At 44.8% G+C, this 21,915-nt stretch overlaps 1 protein-coding gene across 1 annotated transcript in view; it reads right to left on the bottom strand.

Moving 5' to 3' along the window:
• The window catches only part of LOC103274580 (protein kinase C beta type-like), a 204,809-nt gene extending 183,215 nt beyond the window's left edge, over positions 1-21,594 (bottom strand). Inside the window, exons 1-2 of the mRNA XM_021705915.1 lie at positions 20,969-21,594; positions 19,936-19,967 (exon numbers count right to left, since the gene is read on the bottom strand). Of these exons, the coding sequence (XP_021561590.1) occupies positions 19,936-19,967; positions 20,969-21,141 (205 nt within the window). The 5' untranslated portion in view covers positions 21,142-21,594. The remainder of the gene's footprint in view (positions 1-19,935; positions 19,968-20,968) is intronic.
• Between the last annotated feature and the right edge of the window lie 321 nt (positions 21,595-21,915).

Raw genomic sequence — 21,915 nt, forward strand, 5'->3', positions numbered from 1 at the left:
CTTTCATCTGTATATGTTAATGCTCAAAGATGATAATCAAAATCATCTTGGGATATTGTGATAGGGTAAGAATAAAACTTCTAATTATAAATAATTCAAAACAATGCATTTATATCCTCTCTAAAAATAAAGAAAGCCTCAACAGTCCATGGGCCAATCTCATGAGTCCCCAGTGCCTCTTCTCTATACATTTCACAGTGATATTCAAGCTATGTTGACAATTACCCACAGTAAGAAACGCATTTTACATTTTGACCCAGTTCACTCATGCCTATGTATGTATATGTCAAATAAAAGTTTTATGAAACAATACTTTGCCTTCCTGAGGGTTATACATTCTGATATTTTCTGTTCTATTTTTTCATGGTGTTGCATGACTTAATTGATTTCATGACTGTCTAGTAACTGATGACCCACAGTTTAAAAAAACACGTGGAAAAGAATTGCAGAAAATTCTTTCCAGAGTGGAGCTGCAATCTGGTGTAAAGGTAGAAGGGCGACAAGGCATTGGAGTCACGTAATCCAGACTTGGAACACTGGTTGGAATCTCCCATGACTCAAAACAGTATAGCATAAGGGAGGTAAGGTGCAGTATGAAGTCCCATTGCTTGGATGTGAATCCCAGCTCTCCTCTCTGGTAGCTTGATGACCTTGGGCAAGCTATTCCCATGTCCCTATGCCTAGTTGGATTAGGGCTCTCTGTCAGTGGTATTCCAGTTTTGGTAAGATACAGTCTATAACCCTAGACAGTAAATAAATCAGTTTTGTGAGTGGACCAATGATGAAGCTTCACATGTTTACTAATAGTCAAGGAGGTATAGTTAGGAATAAGAGAGACCTAGAAGCATATAATGGACCCCTCAGCACGTCCCCAGACCCTCCCCCTATCTACAGGACCAAGGCGCTCATTGCCCCCAGCTACTGAGAGTGTTGAAAACCAGTGGCTCACAGATGTGTCCTCCTTGAGAATTCCCTACCGAAGAAGCCTTGCCCAACGTAATGCTGCCTTCCCAAAAGCAGCCCACAGCCAATGCCCCCTTGATGCAGGTCCTCATTGTCCCATTTCTGAAGGACCATCCCAGCTCCAGCCATGGGATCCACTTTGACCTCTCTTACAACTGCTGCACCATGGCTCAACTTCTCCTTTTCCCTGGTTCCCTCAATAAACCACCTGCATGCAGATCTTCATTATTTACGACAATATATCAACAATGTTAGCCAGAGTCACAAGAGGAGAACCAAGTGAGGATGGTGCTTTTAAAACATGTTTACTTTAGATAATTCTTTTTTTCCCCCAGAACAAACATTTAATGAACAAACACATGTTTTGTGCATGCCCTTATCTCATTTAATCTACTTGGCATCCTGGGAAGTAGGCTCTGTGCCATATCTTCATTTCACAGATGAGGAAACCAAAGATTAAAGAGTCCTCAATATCTTACTTGTGATTTGGGAGGAGTTGAGGTCTGAACCCCTGCTCTTGACCAATATGTAGTAAGACCTCATCCACACTCCATTACAACTCTGTGATCACACTCAGCACACTGTATGACACAAACTTACTCACATGTCTGTCTCTTTCTCCGATCTCTCCCTTCTCAAGTGCAGGGTCCTTGTGTTCTGCTCTTCTCTGAATCTCAAGCTCCTAGTGCAGTGCCAAATAGTGGTAATGGTAGCATTTGGTAGTACTCAGTAGTCATGATGGTAGTGTTCATAGTCATGGTGGTAGTGTTCAGTAGTAATGATGATAGCACTCAGTAGAATGCAGTTTCAGTAGTCTTGGTGGTAAATTCAGTGGTGATGGTGGTAGTATTCAGTAGTAATGATGGTGGTATTCAGTGTTTCATATGCACTAAGTCCTGGGCTGCGCCTTTTACATACAGCATCTCATTTGGCCCTACCACTTCCCTATGGGGTAGGTACTACTATTATCAGGTGTAGGCAGTGAGCCCTCACTTGGGGCAAACCATAGATTCAAAGGTATTTTAGGAGATCACAATATATAAAGAACTCACCTGAGTTCTGCTAGACTGGAACACATCCTAAAGAGCTAAGTATTCACAAGGGCCACAGTGAAATTAGTGGAGTAGGTTCCAAAAATGTCATAAATTATTTGCAGCTTCTCCTCATCAAGGGGAGGAATCTATTCTCTCCTCTATTTTCTCCTTTATTTCTGAGGTTGACTGCAATGAGTGTTCACTAGAGAACACGGCAGAAGTGATACTATGTGAGTTCTGAGCCTAGGTTTCAAGAAACCCTGTAGCTCCTGCTCATGACCAGGGAATGCACCCATCACCATGTGACCAGACTCAGGCTAGCTTGCTGGAAGATGAAAGATCTCATGGAGAAAGGCCACTGTTGTCCCAGACACCCCCAAGTTGGTGAGTGAACCCAGCCAAGAACAGTCAATCCCGGCCCAGACATGACGGACCACCCAGCTGAGCCCAGCCCAAATTACTGATCCACAGAAATTAGAACTAAATAAAATGGTGGTTCTTTTAAGCCACTACGCTTTGAGATTATTTGTCATACAACAAGAGATAACTGACTTGGTACATGTCCAGTCAAATATCTGGAAGTAGAACCACCAAGGGATTCTTCAATCGATAGGAGAGATGACAAATGAGAAACTGAAGAGACCTGAATGAGTGATCTCATTCCCAACTCAGAGAGAGAAGTGTTCAGGATGTCCACTGGCAACCAGAAGTGGCAAGAATTCTGACTACTGCCAGGGGACAGTGGGGCACACTTCATCAACAAAGGTACCAGTATAATGAATATTTGTATACCTAACCCTGAATTGTACCCCATATTTTTAAAATAAAATAAAAAGAATTCTATCTCATTGGAAAATGGGAAATTCTGACAAGAACCAGATTGTTCTCATGGCTAAAAACAAGAAGAGCACTTCTTTATTTTACTCTAGTAACACAACAGACCTTGCTACCCCTCTGGCATGTTTGATAAGATAAAGAAGTCTAGAGTTTCATATCTTAGTCTTACTGGTCAAGTGAGAGAGAAAACTGGATGTGTCACCCACAGAAGGAAATTAAAGGAAACCATGACTTCGGGGACTGGATCGAAGTTTGCTATGTTCACCAAAACCTGTTTTGTTTACCTCCTCCTGGACACAGAGATAGTCAACACATCCCAGCACCCACCGTAATTAGTTGACCCTATGCCTGAGTTCTGGCTACGGAATGCGAAAAGAAGTGATATAGGTTCCTTCCAAGCTAAAGCAGTTCTGAAACGAGAGTGCTTTTTCACGTTCCCTCTCTCCTTCCACTAACCCAGTGGGGAGGACCCGGCGTCCCTGCATGACTGTGTGGAAGGTTTCCTGACCAGGATCATCCACATTGGTTAGTGACAGGAGTGACAAATAAGTCCCTTTCTGTCAAGCCACAGAGACGTCAAGGCTTATCTGTTACAGCAGCTTTAATAGATTCATACTAATACCTTAATTAATACAGAATTTTTTTTTTAATTTAAGCCCTAGCCGGGCTCGGTGGCTCAGCCTGTAATCCCGCGCTTTGGGAGGCCGAGGTGAGTGAATTGCCTGAGCCCACGGGTTCGAGACCCGCCTGGGCAACTTGGCGAGATCTCATCTCTACAATAAATAAAAAACTAGCCGGGCGTGGTAGCGCGCGCCTGTAGTTCCGGCTACTTGGAAGGCTGAGGCGGAAGGATCACCGGAGCCCAGAAGGTCGAGGCTGCGGTGGCAGGGAGCGGCCACTGTACTCCAGTCTGGGCAACAGAGTGAGACTCCAACTCAAAAAAAAAAAAAATTTAAGCCCTAAAAATAGTTTGTGAACTCAAGTTTTCCTGGTATTTGCAGAGCTAAATTGTTGGATGAAAAATTTGTCAGAATGCCCTGGCTTCCTTATTGTACAGTTTGCAACCGATGGGCAACATTGAAACAGGAAGCAAATGTCCCCCAAAGAAGGCAAATGGCACCATTCCTCCCTGGGTGACTCCAGAAGGTGCCTGTCTCCCCCTGGGATTTCAATTCTGTATGCAAAACTAAGAAAGCCCAACTAACATTTCTTAGATTCAGTCTCAGCAGCTTAAAACTCAGGGCTTTTAAATTCGTTATTGAAGTGTAATACACATAACAGAAAAGTGGGGGGCTAAGTGAAAGGAGTCATATACCTGTGGAGTAACACGCTTGTGGAGTCCTGCACAAGAGTCGATTCTGCATGACTCCATTTACTTGAAGTTTAGGAACAGGCGAAAGTAATCATAGGTGGTGGGGGTTAGGATAGTGGTTACTCTTGGGGGGATCTGGTAATAATTGAGAGAGGCATCTAGAGGGAATATTCTTTCAAACTCATTTTACAAAGCTAGCATCACCCTGGTACCAAAGCCAGATGAAAACCAAGAAAAGAAAATTATAGGCTCATATTCCTGGTTAACATAGACGCAAAAATTCTCTACAAAATATTAGTAAACCAAATTCAAGAATACATTAAAAGAATCATTTATCATGATCAAGTGAGATTTATACCTGGGATGCAAATATGGTTCGACATACACAAATCAATAAATGTGATGCACCATATTAACAAAATGAAGGATAAAATCATATGATTATCTGCATGGATGCAGAAAAAGGATTTGACAAAACTCAATACTCTTTCATGAATTAAAAAAACTCTCAATAGATTAGGCACAGAGGGATGTATCGCAACACAATAAAGACTAGGGACTCTATTATGACAAACCAATAGCTAACATTGTTCTCAACACTGAAAATTGAAAGTTTTTCCTCTAAGATAAAAAATAAGACAAAGATACCCATACCATATAATCCAACATAGTACTGTAAGTCCTAGACACAGCAATTAGGCAAGAGAAAGAAATAAAAGGCATGCTAGCCAGGCTCGGTGGCTCAGCCTGTAATCTCGCACCTTTGGGAGGCTGAGGTGAGTGGATTGCCTGAGCCCGCGGGTTCAAGACCTGCCTGAGTAACTTGGCGAGATCTCGGCAAGAGAAAGAAATAAAAGCACTCAGATTGGGGGAGAAAAGTTAAGTTGTTCCTGTTTGGCACTGGCATGATCTTATATATTGAAAACCCCAAAGACCCCACCAAAAAACTTAGAACTGATACATTCAGTAAAGGTGAGGATAAAAAAACCAATATACAAAAATCAGTAGTGTTTCTATACACTAATTCAAACTAGCAGAAAACAATCTAATTTACAATAGCAACAAAAAAAGTAAATATTTAGGCATAAATTTAACCAAGGAGGTAAAAGTTCTGTATATTCAAAACTATAAAATATTGATGAAAGAAATTAAAGAAAACACAAATAAATAGGAAAAGATTCCATGTTAACGACCTAGAAGAATTAATATTCTGAAAATATTCATACTACCCAAAGCGATATACAAATTCAATGCAATCCCTATCAAAATTCCAATGTCATTTTTCACAGAAATAAAAAAATAATCTATAAGTTCATATGAAACCACAGAAGATTCTGAACAACCAAAACAGTCTTCAGCAATAAGAACAAAGCTGAGCCGGGCTCAGTGGCTCAGCCTGTAATCCCGCGCCTTTGGGAGGCTGAGGTGAGTGGATTGCCTGAGCCCGCGGGTTCGAGACCCGCCTGGGCAGTGAGACCTCATCTCTACAATAAATCAAAAAATCTGCTGGGCGTGGTAGCGTGTGCCTATAATTCCGGCTACTTGGAAGGCTGAGGCAGAAGGATCGCCAGAGCCCAGCAGGTCGAGGCTGTGGTGGCCGGGAGCGGCCACTGCACTCCAGTCTGGGCGACAGAGTGAGACTCCAACTCAAAAAAAAAAAAGAACAAAGCTGGAGGCATCACATGCCCAGATTTCAAAACATATTATAAAGCAATTGTAGTCAACACAGCATGGTACTGGCATAAAAGCAGACACATCAACTAATGGAACAAGATAGAAAGTCAAGAAATAAACCCACATGTTTATAGTCAACTGATTTTGTATAAAGGTGCCAAGAACCTAAAATGGGGAAAGGACTGTTTCTTCAAAAAATGATGTTCAGAAAACTAGATCTCGGCCAGGTTCGGTGGTTCAGCCTGTAATCCCAGGACTTTGGGAGACTGAGGCAAGTGGATTGCCTGAACCTGAGGGTTCAAGACCAGCATGGGCAACTTGGCAAGACCTCATTTCTACAATAAATCAAAAATTAGCCAAGCATGGTAGCATGCGCCTGTAGTTCCGGCTACTTGGAAGGCTGAGGCAGAAGGATCACCAGAGCCCAGCAGGTCAATGCTGGTTGGAGTGACCATGACACTCCAACCTGGGTGACAGAGTAAGACTCCAACTCAAAAAGAAAAAGAAAAAGAAAACTAGATCTCCCCATACAGAAGAGTGAAATGAGAACCTTATCTTACACCATATACAAAAATCAACTTAAAATGGATTAAAGACTTAAGACCTGAAACTGTAAAACTACTAGAAGAAAACATAGGGGGAAAGTTCCACAACATTGAACTGGCTAATGGTTTTTTTAAAGATCTTATCAAAAAAAGAGAAGAAGCACAGGCAGCAAAAGCAAACATAGGCAAATGGGATAACAACAAACTAAAAAGCTTCTGCACAGCAAAAAATACAATTAACAAAGTGAAGAGACAACCCACAGAATGGGGGGGGAAAGGCTTGTAAACCATATATCTGCATACATGTGAAAAGGGGTTAATATCCAAAATATATAAGGAACTCAAACAACTCAATAGCAAGAAAACAAATAGGCCAGGCTCAGTGGCTCAGCCTATAATTCCAGCACTTTGGGAGGCCAAGGTGAGTGGATTGCCTAAGCCCATGGGTTCGAGATCAACCCAGACAACTTGGCAAGACATCATCTCTACAATAAAATAAAAAGTTGGCTGGGCATCATAGCATGTGCCTATAATTCCAGCACTTGGAAGGCTGAGGCAGAAGGATCCCCGGAACCCGGCAGGTCGACGCTGGGGTGGCCATGAGTGTTGGAGTGAGACGCCAACTCAAAAAAAGAAAAGAAAAGAAAAGAAATAACCTGATTTTAAAAAGGTCAAAGGACCTGAATAGACATTTCTTAGAAGAATACATACAAATGGCCAATAGATACATGAACAAAATATTCAGCACACTGATTATTAGGAAAATGCAAGTTAAAACCACAATAAGATATCACCTCACACCTGTTAGAATGACTTTCATCAAAACAATGGAAGGTAAGTGTTGCAGAAAATACAGAGTAAAGGGAACTCAAACATTGTTGATGGAATGTAAATTAGTATAGCCTTAATAGAAAACCATATGAAGGTTCCTCAAAAAGCTAAAAATAGAACTACCATGCAATCCAGTATTTCCACTTCTTGGTATATATTTAAAGGACTGAAATCAAATTGTCAAAGGGGTATCTGCATTCCCATATCTATTGCAGCATTATTCACAATAGCCAAGATATGAAAACATCCTAAGTGTCCATCAACAGATGAACGGATAAAGAAAATATGGTCATTATACCAATAGAATATTACTCAGTGGAGGGGAAACCTGTAATTTGTGACAACATAGATGAACCTAGAAGACATTATGCTAAGTAAAATAAGCAAGACACAGAAAGACAAACACTGGCTGGGAGTGGTTGGCTGGGGCGAGAGACGAGCACCGGGTTCTGTCCAAATGTTTGTCTTTCTGTGTCTTGCTTTACTTACAAGATGGGAGCCCCTGAATCTGGCATGGCAGAATATCTCTTTGACAAGCACACCCTGGGAGAGAGTGATAACAGCTAAACCTTGGGCTAATTTCCCCATAGCTACTGGGTGACTTTCCTGGTCACCAAGGCAGTGCATGCATGTCGGGGTTTCCTTTGCCTTTTCTATAGGTTGCACCAAAATGTCCACTTCAGTTCTTTGATTTGTACCACTCCTTCAAATAAAGATATTTGGTACCCTCCCCAAAAGAAAGACAAACACTGCATGATTTCACTAATATGCAGAATCTAATAAGGTTGAACTCAGAAGTAGAGAGAAGAATAATAGTTACCAGAGGAAGGGGAGGCGTATGGGGAGGGAACAGGCAGTTGTTGATCAAAGGATACAAAGTTTCAGAGAGACAGCAGGAATAGGTTTTGAGATCTATTGCACAGCAGGATAATGTATTCCATAACAATGTATCATATATTTCAAAATAACAGAGTAAATTTCACCACAAAAAAAATGAGAAGAAAACAAGCTGATGGAGATGCTAATTAGCTTGATTTAATCATGCCACATTGTATAAATGTATCAAAACATCACATTGTACCCCATAAATGTATACAATTATAATTTGTCAATCAAAAAAAAAATTTTTTTTTTTAGTTGGAGTCTCACTCTGTCGCCCAGAGGCTCCGGCCACCGCAGCCTCATCCTGCTGGGCTCCAGCGATCCTTCCACCTCAGCCTTCCAAATAGCCAGAATTACAGGCACACGCTACCACGCCCGGCTGATTTTTTGATTTATTGTAGAGATGAGGTCTCGCTGCCCAGGCGGGTTTACCAACTCAGCCTCCCAAAGGCGGGGGATTACAGACTGAGCCAACAAGCCCGGCTAAATTTGAGACAGAGTTTCACTCTGTTGCCCAGGCTGAAGTGCAGTGGCACCATCTCAGCTCAAGCACACCTCCTGCCTCACCCTCTCGAGTAGATGGGACCACAGGAGTGCACCACCACACTTGGTTGATTTTTTTCAAATAAGTTGTCAATCAAAAATAATAATAAGCTGGGCTTGGTGGCTCAGCCTGTAATCCCGCACCTTTGGGAGGCTGAGGTGAGTGGATTGCCTGAGCCTGCGGCTTCAAGAAATAATAATAATAATAATAACAAATTTTAAAAAGAAAACCAGCCACCAAAAGATGAGTATCCAACTGAAATCAAAAGAAATTCCTCTCCACTCTATATGCCAATCTTGCTTTCCTAAGTGCACTGTTTTGCCCAGATAAAATTATCAATACCTCAGTCATAAATTTTGCCAAAAAATTTATCCAGATAACTATCAAAAGAAATGTAAGCATCAAAGTCTTCCATTGCAACACTCCCTAAAATATAAAGAATGTTTCCCACCTTTAGAGAGGGAATGAAGACCTTCAATACAGGGTTATTCCATAAAAAATCACCACCCTCTCTATCACAAGACAAAAAACAGTCCTACAGACTCCACCCTCTACTTTCACTCACACTATTTGCCAGCTTCTTCAACCCAAAGAGCACAAAAATGCTCCACACAAAGGGTGAAGGGAACCCAAATTCAAAAGGTGAAATGGTCACAAATCTATTTAAAGTTGAAATCCTACCAATACAATTTCAAAATGAGGTCAGCAGATGAGGCGATCACAGATTGCAATTCAACTTTCTGAGGTTTCCCACAAATTAAAGCATCGCAAGCCAGGGAAGAGTTTCTCAGAAAGCACTGTGCTCACCCGCACTCAGGTCACCTCTCTGGCCCCAGCCAAGTGTTCGTCTCTCAGATCCACTGTAAGTTGCAGCTAATGCTGTTGACCTGGGCATGTAAGTACATCCATTCTTACACTGTCTCCTTGATTCAGGAGCATTCATCTTGCCTCCCCAACAAGATTATAAACTCAGTAAGGACAAGGATGGTGCCCAGTCCTCAGAAGAACAGAAATAGCTGCCGTTTATCAAGTGCTTACTGCATATACGTCAGGCAGGGTGCTCGGAAACACTTCACATAAACTAGGTACTATTATTATTTCCTTTTAGCTTTTATATAGAGTGCGAAGAAGCAAAAGCTCAAAGAGGTTAAGTAACTTGTGCAAGGTCCCACAGCAAGAAGCCAAGATTTAAGCCAAAACCTTTCTCTCTCCAAAGCACAAACTCTTCACCACTGTGTGCAGCATGTGCTCAATAAACACGTGCTACTGGCTAAGTGACAGCAGTAGAGAGGGAGAGGGAGTGGGAGGATTCCTTTCAGAGGAAAAATCATTTCCATGGCCCTCCGCGCCTAAGGATGCAGTGAAGAGAGATATCCCTATTGTTGGAACCATAAAAATAACCTAGTAACCACCCCTTGAAATAGAACAATCAACAATACGACTGACGTGAATTCCAAATGTCTCTTTAAGATGTGGAAAACAGCAACGGCCCCTAGCTGTCCCAGAAGCACACCCCTACTGCTTCTAAATGGCCACTTCAGATTCTCCTACCTGACCTCCAACCCCACAAGCCTGGAACTTCAGGATTTGAGTCATGGCAATTATTGCTTCAGAAGACATCTCATGCTCCTCTTTTTCAGACGTTTGGCCATTTCACTCACCCCCACATATCCCACTTTGAAACAGTGACAACAACCACTTCCTAGTCACTACGCTCACTGCCTTCACGGGGGCCAGCCCCTCTAATGTGACGTTCTTCTCCCACCAGCTCCTCCCTCACACACCCTTCTTCCTGTTCCCTGCATGTGTCTTGTTCTCTCTCCCCCGTATCTCAACTAGTACTGCCCTCTGCCTGAAATGCTCTCCCCTGTCCCCTCCCCTTTGTCAATCTGGGAACTCCTACTCCTGCCATAAGACTGTTCCCAAATGTCACCTCCTCTGTGGAACCTCCACCCCTCCCAGGAAGAGTAGGGATGCCATCCAAAGTGTTTTCAGATCCTCAAGGTAGCACTTGTCATTCTGTCTCAGAACTAATTGACCATGTGCTGCTATCCCTTCAAAACCAGGAGAATCTTGAAAAGGGAGGACAGTGTTTTATTTCTCTTCAAAGCCCATATTGCAGCATGACAGTACACAATATATTTGTGCTATTCTTCTTTTTATGACTGTTTTTCTACTTGAAGGTAAATTCCAAGAAGGTGGGGACTCTGTTTCATTCACTACTCTAGTTCCAGTGCCTGGAACAGTACCTGATACATGACAAGACATTCAGTAAATATCTTGGTAGATGGATAGATGGACAGATAGCTAGATAGATGGGTGAATGGATGGATAGAAGAAAGACTGGGTAAATGGAGATGGATGACTGAGTGGGTGGATAAAAGCAGGATTATGTTTTACCTGCCCCAAGGTCAGGGACACATGGAGAGGCAGGGCTAGAAATTAAACTCAGTTCTGTTTGATTTTTGAGTCTGAACTCTCGAGCTTAATTTCACACTACTGCTCTAGAAGTCCAATGTCTGGTCTCTGGACAGGAGCAAGGTGGAAAAAAAGAATGTGAGAATTCCTCTGGAAATATGATGATTGTTGAACTAATGATGTTACATATCTCAAATGTGTTAATTTCTATCTACTTAGCAAATGCCAAGTCTCTAAAGAAGTGGACCAGAGCTCTTCTGGTCTGGATTTGAGTTCCTCTTCTAACTCAGTGGGTCAAATTTTTGCTTGCAGGTTGAGGGCAAAGGTGACAAAAACAAGGAGGACAACAATTTAAAAAATAACAAAATAGTAATGATCAAATGATTGGCATTTCTGAATAAAGCTACTGTCTCTACCAGACCCTACCAAATCCTACTGTGCCTTTCAACCCTCTGGAACATGTCTAGGAAAGATATTAAACTTTCCTTCTCTGTTCACAAGAAGGAATAGTCAGCACAAAATCAAGGCCAATATTAGATAAAAGTGTAAAAACAAAAAAATAGGTTATAGAAAATTAACATATCTTTATGTTCCCACAATTCTCTGTAGTTTCTTTATAATAAAAAAATAAAGAATATTCCATTAATATCTAAGTGCCCAGACTGGTGTTAAAGAGGTGTTAAAGGCATTAGCACCAACTAAGACTTTCTCTTTAATAAAATCAGAAAGATAGAAAGAGAATTGACAAAGGATCCTTCTCCATATGTGAGACAAGGCTATTTATTGTGAAGCTATTTAAAAATTATCTTCCAAACAAGAACAGTTGTAACATCTCAGAGATGGACCCAGGGTGAGGAAGGTATTTAGGAGGCAATACAAGTAATTCTATGTCCCCAAAAGCTGGCTTTCAGCTCAAAATGCCTCTCACTGAAATGCTCTGCTCACTCTTTTTATTTATTTTCAACCTACTGGCCCAGACGTGCTCCTCCACGTCTGAAACAGTCTGATTTTTCTTCTTCAGAACGGTCACCTCAAACTGCAACCCCTGAACAAAAAAGAAGTCAGCTCATTATCTGAGTTATTAACTAAGAGAAGATGAAGTTCTCTGTCTGTCAAACTCGGAGAGATGCCATCTTAAGAAAACAATCTAATTCTACCAACCACTCATCTTACTTACAGCCATGGCACAAACAAAGGATCAGTGTTTCTCCACATTATGTCATAAAGATAAGTCTCTTGCGTATCTTTTTCCAGGATATGAGCAGTTTTATGACACAGATATTTAGCTCTGGCTCCTTGGCAACTCAGAATTCAATTATCTCAGAGAATGGGAATGAGAAGTTGGGATTTTTTTATTTTTTTATTTTTATTTTTTGAATTGGAGTCTCACTCTGTCACCCAGGCTGGAGGGCAGTGGCACACTCCCGGCCACTGCAGCCTCGACCTGCTGGGCTCCAGCAATCCTTCCGCCTCAGCGTTCCAAGTAGCTGGAACTACAGGCGTGCGCCACCATGCCCAGTTAATTTTTTTGATTTATTGTAGAGATGAGGTCTCGCCAAGTTGCCCAGGCGGGTCTCGAACCCGCAGGCTCAGGCAATTCACTCACCTCGGCCTCCCAAAATGCAAGATTACAGGCTGAGCCACCGAGCCCAGCCAGAATTTTTGAAAATTCACAAACCAAAGAATTCCCTGACTGCATCCCCAACTATCACATATGTTTGCTTTCCATTACACATTCTCATAGTACCCAGTACATTTCCTTCAGAGTATTTAACAAAAGTGAAATTAAATATTAGCGCAATGATCTGTAGAATGTCTTATTTTCCTCCACTACACTGCAAGCACCACAATGCAGGGATCTCCTCTACCTCAGCCACCATTGTATTCCTGCCATCTAAAATAGTTCCTGACTCACACAACTTAACCAGTGAAAACTTTTTAGAAGCATGAGTAGGAAGGTGGATAGATCAATGGATGGATGCATGGATGTGTGAATAGATAGATGGATAAACCAAAGGATAGGTAAATGGAAAAATGGATAAATGGATAAAAAGAAAGATGAAGGGATGAAGAAGTGGATGTATGTGATGGATAGACACACTTCTTACTGGATTTTCAAGCAGCCATCACACTTCCAAATGCCATATGTAAACACTGTGGATGTTGTATTCTTTTTTTTGTTTTGTTTTGTTTTGTTTTGTTTTGTTTTTTTGAGTCGGAGTCTCACTCTGTTGCCCAGACTGGAGTGCAGTGGCCACTCCCGGCCACCACAGCCTCGACCTGCTGGGCTCCGGCGATCCTTCCACTCAGCCTTCCAAGTAACTGGAACTACAGGTGCGCACTACCACGCCTGGCTGATTTTTTGATTTATTGTAGAGATGAGGTCTCGCCAAGTTGGCCAGGCGGGTCTCGAACCCGCGGACCCAGGCAATCCACTCACCTCAGCCTCCCAAAGCGTGGGATTACAGGCTGAGCCACCGAGCCCGGCTGGATGTTGTATTCTTTATTAAAAAGGCCAACATTCTATCTATGGACTATCACACAAGGTTAATGGGGAGATTGGATGAATGAGGTTGAAGAACTCATTATATCAGATCAAATGCCAAAAGTGAAAAGGGGCCAAGTCTTTGAAAGCATCAGCCAGAGATGACGAACTTCTCAGCTGATCCCCCTACTCACCTAAGAATTAAGTGAACTATAGAGTTGTAAGACCAGACCATGGATTTTAAATTATACTTAGCAATTTGTCTGCCTGTAGCTGGAAAGTATCAAAGGAGATGCATATTCTCAAAATTATGACATAGTGACTCACTCACATATGTATGCATATGTAATTTGTGCACGTGTGTACATATAGACAGAGACAAAAAGATAAGCAGAGACAGAGAGAGGGACACAACAGCACAAATGTGCATAAATTATTTTCTATCTTTCATTTTATCTTGTGACCAATTACCTTCTCTTATATCTTCCTCTTTATTGACCTAGATATACTGTAAACATGCTAAATCTGGTTGTGGGCAGTACCTGGAGAATTACTAATACTTGGAAATAATATATTTTTAAAAATCTGTTTCTAAGAAACTGCATATCATATCAACTAGATTTTCAAAGGTCATATTTTCCATATTTACTGAGAAAGGTATTCTGCTGCCCAGAGACAAAGCTTCAGGCTTCCCCTGAGTGCTCTATAGCAAGAAATGAATTTGCTGTTGCCTCTCCAACAAATCAGCCCTCCTTTTTAAGACCCAAAGTTCACCCACTCAGATTCTTATTTCAATTGGGACACTGAGCCTGAAATCCTGCTTCAGGTGGAAAAAAAAGAAAAAAGCCAAATCATCAAACATGAAGGAAAAAAAAAAACCTCTGCCTTTTCTCCACATAGAAACCTGCAGGACACATTCAGAACAAGTCAAAAGGTGAGTGAGTTTGGTTCATAGGCCTCTGGGAAGAAAGGGAGATGGAACAATACAAGCACCCTCTAATAACTTGCAGTCTGACTCGGCGATTTTTAAAAAATTGTTCTCTTTATAATTTTACTAAGAAAGTTCAATCTGAAGTGCACAGTGACATATTATAAGTTTGTAAGGAAAAGTATGCCAAAAATAAAATGAACCGTTGATTCATTTTTTATTGTTAAAAAAACAAAAACAAATAATGCAGCTGGGTGTGGTGGCTCATGCCTATAATCCCAGCACTGGGGGAGGCTGAGGCAGGAGGATCCATGAATTGACAGATAAGCGGAAGGATAGATAAGTGGAAAATGGATAAACGGAAGGATGAACGGATGAATAAATGGATGTATGTGCTGAATAGACAAATTTCCTACTGGATTTTCAAGTCACCATCACACCTCCAAATGCCATGAGGTCAGGAGTTCCAGACCAGTCTGGGCAACATAGTGAGACCTTATCTCCACACACACACAAAAAATCATCTCTACAAAAACTAAAAAAATTAGCTGGGCATGGTGGCACATGGCTGTAGTCCCAGTTACTCAGGAGGCTGAGGCAGGAAGATTGCCTGAGCCCAGGAGGTCAAGGCTATGGTGAGCTGTGATAGTGCTACTACACTCCAGCCTGATGGAATGCAATGACAGAGTGAGACCTCACACACACAAAAATGTGCATACTATTCTAATCTACATGTGTTAACTACACTAAAATAAACATATTCTACAGAGTTGATATTGATGAAAACAATAATGGTTAAACTCATCCCATGCCTTGGGATATTTTAAGAATAATTTCAATTAGAAGGTTTAAAACTATATTTTTTAATCTTTATAGTAAAGAGAAAAGCTAGTATATGAATTATACTCATTGATTCTAGCTTTTCACAGTCAGAATAGTAGTGCACTGGAGTTTTTCTAGAGTCCATGGCAAGTTCATTCTGAGATACATAACTAAGAAGAAAGTACATGAAAGAGGCATAGTCATTTAATGAATTCCAGAATTAACTCTGTCTCACTGTGACACAATTTCCTACAGCTAATCAAGTAATAACGATGGTCTCACTTAGAGTCATTGATACTTTATTGCACTATCTCATTACTTTTCACCATACCCCTGTCAGGTAGGTACTAGTATCCCCATTTTACAGATGAAGAGGCCAAGGTTACTATAGGAGGATGACTTGCCCAAGGTTACTCAGTAAGTAGGTAACAGATCAGAGATTGGTATCCAGTTCTATCAGACTCTAACCCCATGCTATGAATTCTAAATCTCTGTATCATACTGCCGCTCTGTTTCTACTAAAGAGACTTCCTTTAAAAAAAATTAAAATAAGTTTTTTTTCTCTGCCAAACTGCAAGCTCTTCTTAGGGTAAGAATCTGACTCTACCCAATGGCTTGTCTTAATTAGAATTAAAGCACAAATGCAGGTTCTAAGCTTCTCTAAAGAATGCCATAGAGAGAAGTCTGCCTCACTTATTTAAAGAGTTCCACTTCTAATCCAGAATTTAGGCAACTTCACAGTAGGGATCCTTGGCCCCAGTTTCCTGTCACCAGAGGAGTTCCTAAACTACCTCACAGAGAGTGATTTTATTTTTTTTTTAAATGGAGTGGGGGTGAAGTGCCATGACTCACACCTGTAATCCCAACACTTTGGAAGGCAGAGGCGGGAGAATCACTTGAGCCCAGGAGTTCAAGACCAGCCTAGGCAACACAGCAAGACCTCCTCTGTACAAAACTTTTTTTTTTTTTTTTGAGTTGGAGTCTTACTCAGTCACCCAGACTGGAGTGCAGTGGTCACTCCCAGCCACCGCAGCCTCAACCTGCTGGGCTCCGGCAATCCTTCCACTTCAGCCTTCCAAGTAGCTGGAACTACGGGCCCACACTACCATGCCAGGCTCATTTTTTTGATTTATTGTTAGAGATGAGGTCTCACCAAATTGCCCAGGCAGGTCTCGAACCCGCGGGCTCAGGCAATTCACTCACCTCGGCCTCCCAAAGCGTGGGATTACAGGCTGAGCCACCGAGCCCGGCAAAACATTTTTTTTTAAGAATTAAAAAATACAGTGGAAACAAAAAGGGAGAAATTATATGGCAGTCAACCTAGAGTTTTGACCTCTGACAGTACAAAAGCAAGAAAATTTATTCATAAATGCCCTCTGAGCACACAGAAATCCACAACTTCCCATGGTTTATAGATTTTTCAGCCTTCCTTTCCCAGCCCATATCAGCACCCCCAATTTCCATGGCAGCACGATGGAGCAGGGAGACAGCTCTCAATGGTTTCCTTGCCTTATGATCATCCTACACCCTTCCTACCCAAGGGCAGCAGAGATTATATCCTCTCCCTGCTTCTGCTTTTGAAATTGAAATACTCCCTAAATAGTGGCTACCTGAAATAAACACTACATTTCCCACATGCTCCCATGCAGTAAGGTGTGGGTATGTGATTAAGTCCTAGCTAACAGGGTACAGGCAAAAGTGTCTTGAGCAATATCCTAAGTAACACCAAGCATGTGTCCTTTGCTTTTCTTTACCCTGCTCCTCCTTTCTGCTGACTGAACGAGAGGTGTCATAACTGGAGAGTCTAGGCATTCTTCTTGGACCCACGAAATAACTGTCACTCCCTAGGGATGGTAGACCAGAAAACTGAAAGGAACCAAGGCCCTGGGCTCTGGACTGCTGACTTAAGTGAAAGAATAAAACTACGCGTGTTTTGTGTAAACTGTTGATCCCATTTTAAGTAGATTCTCCTTCAGAGGAAATATCTGGTACCAAAAATAATCCGATAATAAGGAACTCTTCTGTGGCTCCAGAATTAGTCCCTGGCGATGCAGAATACCAGGAATAAACTTCCCTCCTTCCTGGATGTCCCCATTCTAAGCATCTCAATTTTGAAGACTGCCAATCTGCCCTACCTCCTCTCTCACTCCTCCACACTCCTGTCCAAATGGAAGACACTGTCAAAGCAGCAACATAATAGGCATGGAGGCACATGCCTGTAGTTATAGCTACTCCAGAGGCTGAGGCAGGAGGATTGCTTGAGCCCAGGAATTCAAGGCTACAGTGAACTATGATCGTACCACTGTACTCCAGCCTGGACAACAGAGTGAGACGCTGTCTTTAAAAACTAAAAACAAAAAAAAAAAGGCAGTGGCACAGGGTGACCAAGATGTTTCCAGCTAAATTTGACTCTTACCTGGCAGCCGATTCCATAGCAAAGCAACCCTGCAAAGCCAGTCATCGTCTCTCACACCAGCCACTCGGCCATTGGGGTAATTTGGGGACAATCATAAGAGCTAGTATTTTCTGAGTGCTTATTCTATGCCAAACTCTGGACTTCTCAGCAACTCCAAGGTTAACTCCAATCTGTTATTGGGCCTGTTTTATAGATAAGGAACGTGAGGTACAGAGAGGTTAAGTAATATGCCTAAGAAGTCTCAAAGCCAGGATTCAAACCCACAGGAACCTGCCTGGTAGCCTGTACACATGCCCACTACTCCACACTGCCTCTCAGAGGAGATGAGGAGAAAAAGAAAGGTGATTTTTAAAAACAGACACTCTTATCTCTAAAATGCCCATATCTCATTAGAAACTTTAATTCTGCCTTTTTCTCATAACACCAGAAAATTCCTATCATTTTCCAGACTTTGAATAAAAAGATCTCGTTTCAGATGTGTTGTGCCCTGTACATTCCAAAGTGACCTCCCAACCATCGATAATAGCAGAGCAGGTGGCCAAGAGGAGACACCTAGTGAAAATGTTTTAAAATCACCCCTGACCTCAGCAAGTGACAAAGACAGAAACCGATTCATGGAAGTGAAAGGCAATCTCAAGGCAGAAATTACACATTCTTGTACCAAGACACCATCGGTGTTTTGTTTGAGGGGCCAAAGTTCTGGAAAACAATCCAAACTATTTGCACAAGGGTACTTAAAGGGATCTGGGGAGTCCTCTGGTGTGATGCAGAGGCTCCAAATATTGGGCAGGGCTGCAGGACTCACTGTCTGAGCCCACCCTGGCCCAGTTCTCAGGGGAGGGCACGTGTGAGACTCAGGAGCACAGTGCCATGTTGCCAGTTGAGCATACTGCATCTCTGACAATGCCACCTGCCTACACTCAGCAAGGATCACTTTACTTTTCGCTGGAGGGTGGCGGTGCAGCCACTAAAGTGTCAATCAGTGCTAAATCACATCTCAGACTCTTCAACACTCAAGTGCTTTCTTTTTACCTAAACCCGGCTCACCAGGATGGCCCATTGGTCCTAAGACACAACACCCCAGAAATGTGCCATTTCTTACCAACTTCAACCTTGCCGAGCCTAAAAGTGGAGGGGAAAAAAGAGTAAAATGAAATAAAACACACACAAACTTTCCAGATAAGAAGTTGCAAAGGAAATGGGTGAAGCAGGTCTGGTTGGGATAGACTGAGATAAAATGGTGAACACGTGGCCCAGCTATGAAAACAGCTGCTCTCAGCTACAAATGACTGTTCTAACATGAAAGTGAGGCCATTTCTCAGCAAAGTTGAAGTTGGAAATGCAGATGTCTATGTGAAATCTCCCAGTTCTAAAATGTTGACATCAAATTCACAAAATGTTTAAGACATCCTGGGGACTAACTACAGCTGATGAGGTCCTGGAGACCCCATTTGCAAACTATCTTTTAGACATCAGCCCCAAATACATCCAAGGGCTACCTTACACATGATCAAAAGTCACCACCAGCAGGTTTGGCATCCCTGGGTGGAATCAAGGATCCCAAACCAGATGCAAGAACTCTGATAACCAATCACTTGGAGTCTGTCCTGTATCTACCCAGAAAATAGAGCGATTTAAACCAGGATCTGAGACTCCCATCTTCAACCACTTCTTTCAGAGAGGGAGAAGGCCCAAGGGACTAACACATTCGCCCTTCTAGGGGATGCACCATCTGCAGAAGAGGCAACCACCTGCAGAGACCTCTTCAAGACAGAGGAAGAGGTGGAACCTCACTCTGTGAGATGAGGAAGGGCAATGAGCAGGGAAAGGGGCAAGAATTATGGAATTATCAGGATGGGTCCTCCCCGAAATGGCCCCCAGAGACACTTCCTCCCCAAGCCAGACTGGCCATGCCAGGACAGGTTCAAGAGACCTGTTTTGACTCTTCTGGTGCTGGGAAGAGAGAAAGGGTGGATGCACTTCCTTGGCATACAGGGCCTCCCAGTTTCACCCAGCTTTCCTGGGTGGAGTATCGTGAACCCACACACACACACACACACACACACACACACACACACACACACACACACCCCTTAGAAGGACCCTTTTGTGGAGAAGAATTCCTAGCTTGGGAGGTCACTCTCACAGACAGAGGTTACTCTCTACCTAACTTTGGTCGCTTCTATCAAGTCTTTTTTCACCCTCTCTTCCCACAAGCAGCATCTCCAAAGCCCTGGAGCCTACCTTGACACTGGAATCCCTGCTTCCCGAAGCCCCTGCAAAAGCAGAAGGAGGCAAGTCAGGCAGCCTGAGGGACCCAACCACCAGCTGGTTCTCCCCCCACCCCCAGAGTCATCCCCCTCCTCCCTCCCCCTGTCCCAGGTGCAACCTCTCAGCCACAGGCGGGTGCCCCAAAGTCTTCCGCCTTTGAGGGGTCAGATGGGAGCTCGGTGGTAACCCACTCACTCGCGCAGAGCTGAGGAGGCTGCGACCACCAGGTGGCGGGATACGGGGAGCGTTTCAGCCCGGGTGGGGGCGGAAGGCAAGTGGGAGATCTGCCGGTACGATGCCCCGAGTACTTTCGGGGAAAGAGAAAAGATAAAGATGCAGAGGAGAGAGTGACCCCGCGGCGGTGGTGTCCCCGGGGGCGCTGGGAAGGGAGAAAGGGCGCCCCTACGCCTGGAGGGACGAGAGGAGGAAAGGGGCCGGCAGTGATGCGAAGGGGGAGGAGTGAGGAGTCGAAAAGGGAACCCAGGCCCTCGGGGAGGCGCAATAAGAGCGAGCACAGCGCGCTGCTCGGGAGACACAGAGCAGGGGAGAGGGTGCCCCGAGCCCGCAGGAAGATAGAGAGGACACCCGAGGCGCTGCCCCCGGAAAGGAGGGATGAGGGTGAAGGCGCCTCGCACCCGGAAGGAGGCGGAGAGATAGGGAACCCCGGGCAGGAGGGCACCCGAGGCGCTGCCCTCCAGGAGAGGGATAGACACCCGCGCTCTGAGTCAGGTGGAGGAAAGGCGCCCGCGCCGCCGCCCCTGGGCGCTCGGAGGCGACTGGGAGCAAGAGGGCAGGAGGCGCCGCACCGCGGGCCGTCTGGGACCGGAGCACGGGACGCTCGCAGGACTGCCCAGCGGGGAGTCCGGGGCTGGAGGGGTCCTGAGCGGAGCCCGGGAACGCGGGGTCTCGGCGGGGCTGCTCGTCCCTCCGGGGCGGAGAGGGGGGTCCCCGCGCGCGGCGCTGCCCTCGGGGCCCCGGGAAGGTGCCCTGCGCGGCGCGCTCTCACCAGATGAAGTCGGTGCAGTGGCTGCAGAAGGTGGGCTGCTTGAAGAAGCGGGCAGTGAATTTGTGGTTCTTCACCTCGTGCACGTTCTTCTGCCGGAGGGCACCTTTGCGGGCGAAGCGCACGGTGCTCTCCTCGCCCTCGCTCGGCGGCGGCCCCGCAGCCGGGTCAGCCATCTTGCGCGCGGGGAGCAGGAGCCCGGGAGGTGCCGGCCCCGGGGCCGCGGGACCGCGGGCTGCGGGCCCGGGAGGCGCGGGAGGAGGCGGCCGCTGCTGCCGCCCGGGGCGCGGGCGCTTCCCCTGCGCCGGCTCTTGCGGCCGCGGCGCGCGGAGCTGGGGCTGTCACTCGCCCAGCTGCTGCCGCTCGTCCAGCTGCGCTTGGCACCGCTGGCCCCAGCTGCGGGGGAGGGAGGCGGAGCCCCGCTCAGGCCCCGCCTTCCTCATTTGCATCGCGCCCGGGCCCCGCCCAGCGCCGCCAGCTGCTTTGCATATCGGCACCCCGGCGGCCGCCCGCCTCCGGGCAAAGTGTTCTCAGCCGCAGCGCTGCGGCGCGGGAACCGCAGCCTGCGCGCATCAGACCCGCCGAGCCTCGCCCCCAAAGCCGTCCTCGGCCCGGGGCTGGCGCAGGGGATGAGCGCCTTGGATGACCCCCGGGAGAACCGAGAGCCGAGAGATCTACTGCGCGAAGGGCACAGGGGTGGGGTGGAAGGGGTGGGCGCCGCGAATGCCACCCTGGCCTCTGCAGAGAGACTGGTACCCATTCACCCCCCATCCATCCCATTGGTCTTTCTGCGCGCGTCTCCTGGAGGGATGGGCTCCCGCTGTCACTCATTCGGAAAGGCTTGTGGCTCCACACACTTACACACAGACACACACGTTCTGCAGAGGTAGGGGAGGAGCAATCTTTATTTTACGTATGTCTAACTCCACCACAAAGAAGACTCTTGGCTT

The sequence above is a fragment of the Carlito syrichta genome, unplaced genomic scaffold, assembly GCF_000164805.1.
Source record: "Carlito syrichta isolate Samal-C Ts95f unplaced genomic scaffold, Tarsius_syrichta-2.0.1 Scaffold314813, whole genome shotgun sequence".
In the NCBI taxonomy this organism is placed as follows: Eukaryota; Metazoa; Chordata; class Mammalia; order Primates; family Tarsiidae; genus Carlito; species Carlito syrichta.